This window comes from Octopus bimaculoides, chromosome 6, assembly GCF_046866305.1.
Source record: "Octopus bimaculoides isolate indiv1 chromosome 6, ASM4686630v1, whole genome shotgun sequence".
NCBI lineage: Eukaryota > Metazoa > Mollusca > Cephalopoda > Octopoda > Octopodidae > Octopus > Octopus bimaculoides.
The window spans coordinates 109,949,942-109,961,319 of NC_142933.1; the positions used below are offsets into that span (position 1 = coordinate 109,949,942).

An 11,378-nucleotide genomic window follows, 5' to 3' on the forward strand; every position below is an offset into this window, starting at 1 on the left:
TTAAAAGATATTTATTCATAGTTGACGAGATATTGGAAATAAAACGAACATCTGCTATCAAAATTGAAACTAATCTACTTCCAAATTTATGTAAATTCCCATATTAAATGTAGGAAGTTGCGATTGCATTGCTACAGGATTTCCCCACATGTAACTACCGAAGTGTATTTATATGAGAGAGAGTGTATTTGAATAATTAAATGAATTCAATGTTAGCGACGTGTGTGGACGTACTTATAAAGGCTCTCGTAACTTTACTTAACAAGTTTATTTTCATAACAAAATATCAGAAAATGTTCAAATGTGAGTATAGTATTTTTTATTGGATAATGTACATACATCCATAACTACATTACATACATATGTATAGACACACACACAGACACACACATAAGTGCATACATACATATACTTATATATATATATATATATATATATATATATATATATATATGCATGTATGTATGTATGTATATAATGGACCTGCCATCTGTTTCGACGTATTAGGCTCCGGCAATGTATATATATATATGCATATATATATAGATACATGAATATATAAATATATGTATGTATATATATATATATATATATATATATATATATATATATATATATATATATATATATATATATATATATATATATATATATATATATATATATATATATATATATATATATATATATATATATATATACACATACATATATATATATGTATATAAATATATGTATATATATATACATGTGTATATATATGAATATATGTACTTATAAATATGTATATATGTATATATATATATATATATATATATATATATATATATATATATATATATATATACATATATAAATATATATATATATATATATATATATATATTAAAACATAGGGTAAAAATCAGATATTAATTAATATCGATTTATTACCAGGAAGCTAGCACATTGAAAGAATCCCAGAGATTCAGAAAAAATATCTGAGATCTTAGTGGATTAAGGTATATTTTTATATATATAAAGTTGACCAGGTCTATTCTAGCATATTAAATGTCCACTTTACTAGTCAACTTTATATATATATATATATATATATATATATATATATATAGCTATATGTAAATGTATACATGTATAAATATATATATGTATATATATATATATATATATATATATACATATATCTATCTACACACACACATACACGCACACACATACACACACGCACAAACACTGATTACATTTTGCATGCGAAAGATTCGCAGACACTAATCTTTCGTCCAGCTTGCTAAAGCTCCGAAGGTACTGTCAACGTTTCCCCTCTTCATACATATAATTTCTCAACTAAAAACTATTGAGCAATCCTTCAGTTTAATGTTAATCTGTTTTTACATATAAATTCATGTAAATCATATATGCCTATATATGTTATGAATAATATAAAATAACGTATCAATAGTATAATATAAAATAATATTATATACATGTGTGTGTGTGTGTGTGTGTGTGTGTGTGTGTGTGTGTGTGTGTGTGTGTGTGTGTGTGTGTGTGTGTGTGCGTGCGTATGTGTATGTGTTAATAACATGCAGCGATGCGACGTCTTGTTTTGCAGCCATAACTTACTATAATGTTTGCTAAACGTTCTTAAAAGTTAATACCCCGTTCTACAGTGTTAGCAGTGTTCGATTTATAGAAATGATTTTTCTTACGACGTTTCGTATTCGAGACGTCTCTATTAAAAGATCGAAGAGAAAATAAGTGTAGTGAGCGATGGGCGTCTATTAACCTTTTTACATCTTCCATCTCATTATTTGTTTCCATCCGGCGTCGCGGATACGAAACGTCGGAACAAAAATCCGTGCTGGCTATACTCTCTATGGAATATTTGTAGAGATAACTAGACACAAAAAGATAAGTTATCTTTCTTCATTTTCCGCCTTCCAACCATTAATAAATAGTTATGTATCACTCTGTCCCTTTCCAAACACTTAATAGATGTTTATACATCGTTCACAAGATATTAGAAATAAAACGAACATCAGCAATCAAAAGTGAAACTAAACTTTTTCTAAATTTATGTAAATTCCCATATTGAATGGAGAAAGTAGAAAACTTGTGATTGCTTTGCTACAGGATTTTCCCACATCTAACTACCGAAGTGTATTTATATGAGAGAGAGTGTGTATTTGAATTATTAGAGGAATTCAATGTTAGCAACGTGTGTGGACGTACTTATAAAAACTCTCGTAACTTTACTTACGTTTATTTTCATAACAAAATATCAGAAAATGCTCAAATGTGAGTATAGTTTTTTTGTCTTAAATAACATGCATACATACATCCATGCATACGTACGGACACACCCACCCACATACACACACACACACACATATATCTATTCATCCATCCATCGATCCGTAAATACATACATACATATTCATGTATATGAAGCACTCTCCCGTCGGTTTCGATGTATGAGGCTTCGGCAACGTGTATATATATGTATATATATGTATGTATATATATATATATATATATATATATATATGTGTGTGTGTGTGTGTGTGTGTGTGTGTGTGTGTGTGTGTGTGTGTGTGTGTGTGTGTGTGTGTGTGTGTGTGTGTGTGTGTGTGTGCATACATACAAATTTATACATGTATGCATATATATATATATATATATATATATATGTATGTATATATACATATACACATATATGTATATAAATATATGTATATATATATATGTATATATATATATATATATATATATATATATATATATATATATATATGTGTGTGTGTGTGTGTGTGTGTGTATGTATATGTATATATATATATTAAAAAATAAAAATGGGACAAGAAAGCAAAATATCCAGACAGTTAGGTGATACAAAAAAGGTGACATCAAAACATCCAGACAGACGATGCAAAGAAAACAAGGACGGGTCACTCGGAGTTTTCTTTCCTCGGTCGAGTTCCAGATTATCTCTGCAATTTCGACTGGTTATACTTGGGATTGCTCCAATCTGGCCAGCCCTAAGGAGAAACTAAAAGCATTAGATTCCTTCGAAGAAGCAGAGAATGTATACGGATGTATATGTATATATGTATACATATATATATATATAATATTATTGATATATTATTCTATATTATATATTATGTATGTACGTATATACATATATCTATGTGCATATATATAGATATATATATATGTGTGTGTATATATATTTATGTATGTATATATATATATATATATATATATATATATATGCATCATATGTTCATATGTATATTTATATATATATATATGTATATATACATAGAATATATATATAGATTTATATATATATATATATATATATATATATATATATATATATATATATATATATATAAAAGATAATAAGAGTGAAAAAACTACAGAAGGCTTGTGTTACATGGTTAAACTATATATTTAAATTATGTCAGAAAAATGTTATAAAATCTTTTTGGTATATAAACATTGTATTTTGAGAAATTTTCTCAAAATATAATGTTTATATACCAAAAAGATTTTATAACATTTTTCTGACATAATTTAAATATATACTTTAACCATGTAACACAAGCCTTCTGTAGTTTTCTCACACTTATCTTTATACATCCAACCACGTGCTTTCACATACCAACTTTCTCACCTATATATATATATATATGTGTGTGTGTGTGTATACATATACATATACATATATATGCATACAAATATATATATATATATATATATATATATATATATATATATATATATATATATATATATATATATATATATATATATATATATATATATATATATATATGTATATATACATATTCCTATATATATCTTCCTATATATATGTATGTTTGGCCAAAAGTCACGCGACGGTGATTCAAAACGCCATATATACTTAATATTCAGTTTCATTTATTCATTCCAATTATAAATGCTTGTGTTTGTGTGTGTGTGTGTGTGTGTGTGTGTGTGTGTGTGTGTGTGTGTGTGTGTCTGTGTGTCTGTGTGTCTGTGTGTCTGTGTTTATGTGTTAATAGCCTGTAGGTACGCGGTGTTTCGTTATGCAATCATAACATACTATAAAGATTGTTAAAGTTTCTCAAAAGTCAATACCCCGTTCGACTGTGTTAGCAGTGCGATTTATAGTACTTGGTAAGGTTATCTCTACAGATATAGTATAGAAATTGAAGCCACCACTGATTTTGTTTACGACGTTTCGTATTCGAGACGTCAGATATAAAAGATCGAAGAGAAAAGCTGAGTAATGTGTGAGGGGCGTCCATTAACCTATTTTCACCTTCCATCTTATTGTTTGTTTACATCCGACGTCTCGTATACGAAACGGTGGAACAAAAATCCGTGCTGGCTCAAATTTCTATAAAATATCTGTAGAGATAACTAGAGATTAAAAAATAAGTTATCTTTTTTCATTCTCCGCCTTCCAACCCTTAATATATCGTTATTTATCACTCTGCCCCTTTCCAAATCCTTAAAAGATATTTATTCATAGTTGACGAGATATTGGAAATAAAACGAACATCTGCTATCAAAATTGAAACTAATCTACTTCCAAATTTATGTAAATTCCCATATTAAATGTAGGAAGTTGTGATTGCATTGCTACAGGATTTCCCCACATGTAACTACCGAAGTGTATTTATATGAGAGAGAGAGTGTATTTGAATTATTAGATGAATTCAATGTTAGCAACGTGTGTGGACGTACTTATAAAGGCTCTCGTAACTTTACTTAACAAGTTTATTTTCATAACAAAATATCAGAAAATGTTCAAATGTGAGTATAGTGTTTTCTATTGAATAACGTACGTACATCCATAACTACATTACATACATATGTACAGACACACACACACACACACACACACACACACACACACACACACACACACACACACACATATATATATAGATATAGATACCTACATACATGCATACATCTCCACACATACATGCATATATATACATATATACATGCATACATACATGCATATGTATACATCTATATACATTCTGTGGAAGAGCGTATGCTCGAAACGTCAAAGACTTTTTCAATTCCCGATCGTTATACTAATACATCACTTTGTTTTCTACACCACCTGTCTTTATCTTTTGTTTTTTTTTATGAATTCTCCCTATACATACATACATACATATATATATATATATATATATATATATATATTTCGCCATGATAGATCGCTAGCGTAGGCTCGAAACGTAAAAGACTTTCTCACTTCCCGGGCGTTAAACTAATACATCTATTTGTTTTTTTGTTGTTTTTTTTTTGTAAATTCTCACCATATATATATATTTGAGTGTGCGTGTGCGTGTGTGTGTGTGTGTGTGTTAATGATCTGCAGATACGCGGTATTTCGTTATGCAATCATAGCATACTATAAAATTTACTAAACTTTCTTAAAAGTTAATACCCCGTTCTACTGTGTTAGCAGTGCGATTTTGTGGCACTTTGTAAGGTTACCTCGACAGATATTCTAGAGAAATCCGAGCCAGCACTGATTTTGGTTACGACGTTTCGTATCCGAGACATCAGATATAAACAAGCAATGACATCCAAGATGAAAAATGGTTAATGGGCGTCCATCGCCCACCGCCCATTACTCATTTTCGCCCTTCGATCTCGTTATCTTTTATATCCGACGTCTCGGACACGAAACGTCATAACCAAAAACAGTGCTGGCTCTAATTCCTATTGAATAACCTTCACAAGTAATGTGTGTGTGTGTGTGTGTGTGTGTGTGTGTGTGTGTATGGGCCCGTATTTGTTCCCCAGCCATCGTGAGACTACCGATATTGGTGTGTTGGTGTAATTTAGCGATGTTCTTCAAAAGAAACCGATGGGAAAACTACTATACTTAGAAACAATAAGGTCTGGGACCGATTTCTTCGACTAAAACACTGTAAGGTGGTGCTCCAGCATGACCGCAGTCAAATGACTGTAACTAGTAAAGGAGTTAAATAATAAACTCACACACACACACACACACACACACACACACACACACACACACACACACACACACACACACACATATATATATATATATATATATATATATAGTTTAGAATAGAGGCAGCTGATGAAGGAAAAGTTCCATAAGTGGCTCGTCTGTTTTCCTATTGTGTTCGTTCTGTTGTCTGTAAACAAAGTCCGTTTTTGTGCTTTATGTTCCTGTTCCTTTTTCTGACGTCCTGTACCCGGATATGCATCTATATATACATGTAGATGTAGGTATGTACATTCATGTATGTATATATGCATATGCTCATATATCATTTGTAGTATATATATATATATATATATATATTTATACATATACATAGAGAGAGAGAGAGAGAGAGATACAGACAGACAGACAAAGAGATATCTTCACATGTATGATGGACAGGAATTTTGTGAATTGAATATTTCTATTTTTACCATCGCAGTGCGGTTTTTTTTATTTCTATTAATCATCGCACTCATTTCCTATGGTAGAACAAAACACAACAAAATACTTAAAACACTTCTTCCACTCATCAAAATATCTATTCACTTCTCTATAACACACTACACAAGAAATTATTGTTTATATTTAGTGGAACTATATGAAATATTTGTGAATTTCGTTTATTGAGTTCCAAAACGTTCAGCTCATTGTTTACTACCCGTGAAAATTAACAAGGACTTAACCAGTTATTTCTTTTTAATAATAACAATTCCTTGAATGTCTCCGTTTCCTTCTACATGTTCCTTAATGGTATTATTTTTTTTATTTTCGCGTAGACTGGCAATATATATTGGTCCTATGTGTCTCAGTCTGGACTTCATTCATCCATGGAGCGTCCATAAAACCCACACAGATACCAATTAGTAATATAAAAGTTCAGCTGGACACGGCTCGCATGGCCTCAATAGCTGTGAATACTACTTTACACACCTTTGTAAGTTTACACTTTATTTCTTCATTTATTATTATTATTATTATTATTATTATTAGTATCATCATCATCATCATCATCATCATCATCATTATTTACAATTTAGGTTAGTTGAAATATGTTTGTCACATATTTCAACTGCTAAAGGCAAATGCACTGCAGTTACCGCGGAGAAAATATCTCTCTTATGGTAAAAAGGTGTGAAAACACTCCATTCGTTCAGTGTAGCCCTTTCCCAGGAATCTCAGATATTGACGTTTCGAGTTTATTAACACTTGTCGATCAGATGTACCGAGGAGGGGCAGTCCTGAACGAACTGATAAAGATCTTAGTTTTATATATAATTCAGCCAACACATTGGTGGCTGATTTGCGATAGTAGATTGCCCCGTTCGAGAAAAATGTAGGAGTAATTGCGCTAAGCAGTACGTCTAATCACAATTTAGTTTAGTTGAAATGTTTGTCACATATTTCAACTGTTATTATTATTATTATTATTATTATTATTATTATTATTATTATTATTATTATTATCATATCATCATCATCACACATCATCATCATCATCATCATCATCATTATTATTATTATTATTATTATTATTATTATTATTATTATTATTATTATTATTATTATTATTATCACCTCTTGTTATTCCACTCCAATAATATATTACTAAACATACTTCCCACATATTAATTGATAAAGTTCTCATTAAGATCCATATTTACAATGATTACTTTAGTGTGAATGGACTTCTACTCCATTGTTTTCTAATCCTATTTGTCCAAATCTTAGACTCATAATTTGTCACGTTTTCTTCTACAGTGCCACAACACTCCATTGGCATCTGCGGTAAGCTGTCCTCACTTTATTAAAGTGCTACTCAACCAGACGGGACTTACATTCCCTCAGCTCTACATTCAAGACAGTATCACCATCGCGCAGACAGACTTATTCAAGGTATGGACGTATTATCAAACAAATTTTCTTGAAATATTTATACACTTTCTCTCTAAACTCGATTCTATATTTTGCAAGAAATCTTAATCAATGTCGAATAATATTCAAGCTTCTCACAATTCTTTATTACAGATTGCTCTATCCAATATGTCTGCAACCCTCAGTCAATATGTTACTGTGTTGGAGAATCAGACGAAAAAAGAATATGACCAGCTGTGTGCCCCTGCCAAACGTATACAGACACAGTGTCATTATCCCGCTGCCTGTTCTAAACTCACTCCCACATCTGATGGCTTATTTTATTGTTACTTGAAACAAACGCTTTCTTACTTGGTTGATACGATACTTTTTCTGGATTCACCGGTAAGAATTATTTTCGTAATCTTTCTTTCTGGATGAATATTCACGCGATTTCTCTTTTATTTCCTCACGTAAAATTGATGTAGATGAATTCTCTGTTCAATATGATGGCACTAAACAATTCTCATGTTTATCGAAATATTTCAGATATTATTCGTAGAATTGATCTTGAAAGATATGGTCAGTTTCTTTAAAGAAACTGTTGCCAAAGATCAATGGTTCTATTCTCTAGATTCCTTTGGAGAAATATAAAATCATTTCAAAGCATTCTTGCGTTTCTTATCTACCATACGATTACAACTTAAATCTCTTCAGCGTTTTTTTTTTCCTAAGATTTCTGTCGTAAAGTATTACTTGCAGAAGATAATCAGGTTACGCCATCCGCTATTTCGTCAGTTATATGGCGCTTTTAAGTTGACAGGCTATGTGCTCCTGCCAAATGTATACAGACACAGTGTCATTATCCCGCTGCCTGTTCTAAACTCACTCCCACATCTGATGGCTTATTTTATTGTTACTTGAAACAAACGCTTTCTTACTTGGTTGATACGATACTTTTTCTGGATTTACCGGTAAGAATTATGATATCGTGGTATATTATTCTAAATGAACATTCATGCAATGGCACTGACGATGGCTATGGTGACGACGACACCGACGATGTGTACGATGATGGACTCGCCCGTCGATGATGACATAGGGGCGTTCAGCTTTTTGCCGAACGATCTGCACAAACGATTTGTTTCTAACGATCAAATGTATGTGCTGTACATTAGCTCGCTCCCTCCTCCATCAAATCAACGTTGCCTGAACAGGTGGACGGTGTACCGCGCATCGGTCGTTGGAGCTGAGCAGAATAAGACGACTGGTTTGCTCATGAACGCCAAACACACCACTCGGTCTAGGATTTGAAACGAAGATCGCTAGATCGTAAGTGCAACACTCTAACCATCACCACCACCACCACCACCACCACCAACAACAACAACAACAAATACAACAACAACAACGACAACAACCACCACTACCACCACCGTAAACCACCGCCACCACCACCACCACCACCACCACCACAACCACCAATAATAATAATAATAATAATAATAATAATAATAAATAAGAAGAGTGCGGCTGTTATTGAATGAACAATATTTCGACATCTTGTGTATCTTCCACAAGTTCAAAATAAACATCTCAATCCTTAAATATTGCCAAAATGAAGAGATCGAGATGTTTATTTTGAACTTGTGGAAGACACACGAAGTGTCGGAATATTGTTCATTCAATAACAGTCGCACTCTTCTGTATTGTTTCTTTACTTTCGGGAGGAGTAACGTCACTCCTTAAATATAATAATAATAATAATAATAATAATAATAATAATAATAATAATAATAATAATAATGATCCTTTCTACTATAAGCACAAGGCTTGAGATTTGGGGGAGATGGGGGCAGTCGATTACACAGTTGGCTCTCAATTTATCAAACCCGAAAGAATAAAAGGCAAAGTCGACCTGGGCGGAATTTGAACTCAGAATGTAAAGACAGACGAAATACCGCTAAGCATTTCGCCCGGCGTTCTAACGTTTCTGCCAGCTTGCCACCCTAATGATGATGATGATGATGATGATGATGATGAGAAGGAGGAGGAGGAGGAGGAGGAGGAGGAGGAGGAGGAAGAAGAGGATGATGATGATGATAATAATACATGATAATAATAATAAGTATAAAAGATAGGCTACAGCAAATATTCTGCTCAATACCACAGATTTGCTATTCAGTTGTTTGACCTTAATCGCTTGAGCATGTTCCTTAGTGGCTGATTACATCGACCGCAATGTTTCACTGGTATTTATTTCATCGATCTCGTAAAGATGAAAGGCAAAGTCCATGTGAGATACTGTAAAGTATTTATGTTCATAATCACTATTATGATATATATATAAACACACACACACACACACACACACACACACACATACACATATACTTTACACTCTACTCATCTCATTAGAATGTTTAATTATTTCAAGTAATTACTACAATTAGAATAATTTTGAACCTTTCAAATTTAACAATATAGCTTAGTCTATCAAAATGTTATATATAATATATGTGTGTGCATATATGTGTTTATATAATTATTGTTAGTAATAAATTTCATATATAACATGTGTGTACATTATTAGTATTAGCAAATGTGATACACAGTCTGTGTGTATAAATGTCTCTATAGTATTGAATCTAAGGTGAAATAGTTTAATTTGCCATGTTTGTATCTCTTCCATCTGCGTGTATGTGTGTGTGTATGAGTGAGTGTGAGTGAGTGTGTGTGTGTGTGTGTGTGTGTGTGTGTGTGTGTGTGAGTGAGTGTTTGCGTGCACGTCGTGTGTATGCCTATGTGTATGTTAATATCAATTAATGTTTATCCCTAACTTACAAGGTTTTTTTCATATATTTCAGATATTTTCAAACATCAAACGAAATGTCGAAGTGGATGACAGTCTTTTGCTACCAGACGATGTGCCAATAATCCAGCAGCGATGGTTTACCATAGTTACACTCCATACTCTGTATGAAAATATAAACCACATTCAAAATACTCTACAATCCTTTGTGTAATTAATTCCTGTTATAATATGTGTAGGACCAATCTCAGTAAGAGAAAAATCAGATACAAGTGTATCGTTTCAAATGTGTAGAAGTGTTTTAGCTTCACCACTTAATAATCATATCGACGATTATATTAATCGTTAAATAACAATATTTTCATTAATTTTTTTCATCTATTTTCTTATTAAGTTTATAATCGAAAATAATATATATTTCTACGTTATTTAATAAATATCTATATTTAATATCGTCTCACAACGATGCTGTTGGCATTACGCCAATGAGAATGTTACATATCAATCAATATATATATATAAATAAATATATACAAAAACTGTTACTCAAGAGTTTCACATTACCATCCGTCGGACAGATTTAGAATGGAACAAAAATAAGGCTATGTTTCAATTTACAATTACGTTCATAGATACGCATTTGAAAAT

The 11,378-nt window shown here is 31.6% G+C and overlaps 1 protein-coding gene across 1 annotated transcript in view; it reads left to right on the forward strand.

Moving 5' to 3' along the window:
* The first annotated feature begins 3,900 nt into the window (after positions 1–3,900).
* The window catches only part of LOC149135373 (uncharacterized), an 8,205-nt gene continuing 727 nt past the window's right edge, over positions 3,901–11,378 (forward strand). The window contains exons 1-5 of the mRNA XM_089354413.1: positions 3,901–4,833; positions 6,844–7,001; positions 7,826–7,960; positions 8,093–8,323; positions 10,786–11,378. The exon at positions 10,786–11,378 is cut by the window's right edge and continues 727 nt beyond it. Coding sequence (XP_089210539.1) covers positions 4,731–4,833; positions 6,844–7,001; positions 7,826–7,960; positions 8,093–8,323; positions 10,786–10,944 — 786 coding nt within the window. The 5' untranslated portion in view covers positions 3,901–4,730 and the 3' untranslated portion in view covers positions 10,945–11,378. The remainder of the gene's footprint in view (positions 4,834–6,843; positions 7,002–7,825; positions 7,961–8,092; positions 8,324–10,785) is intronic.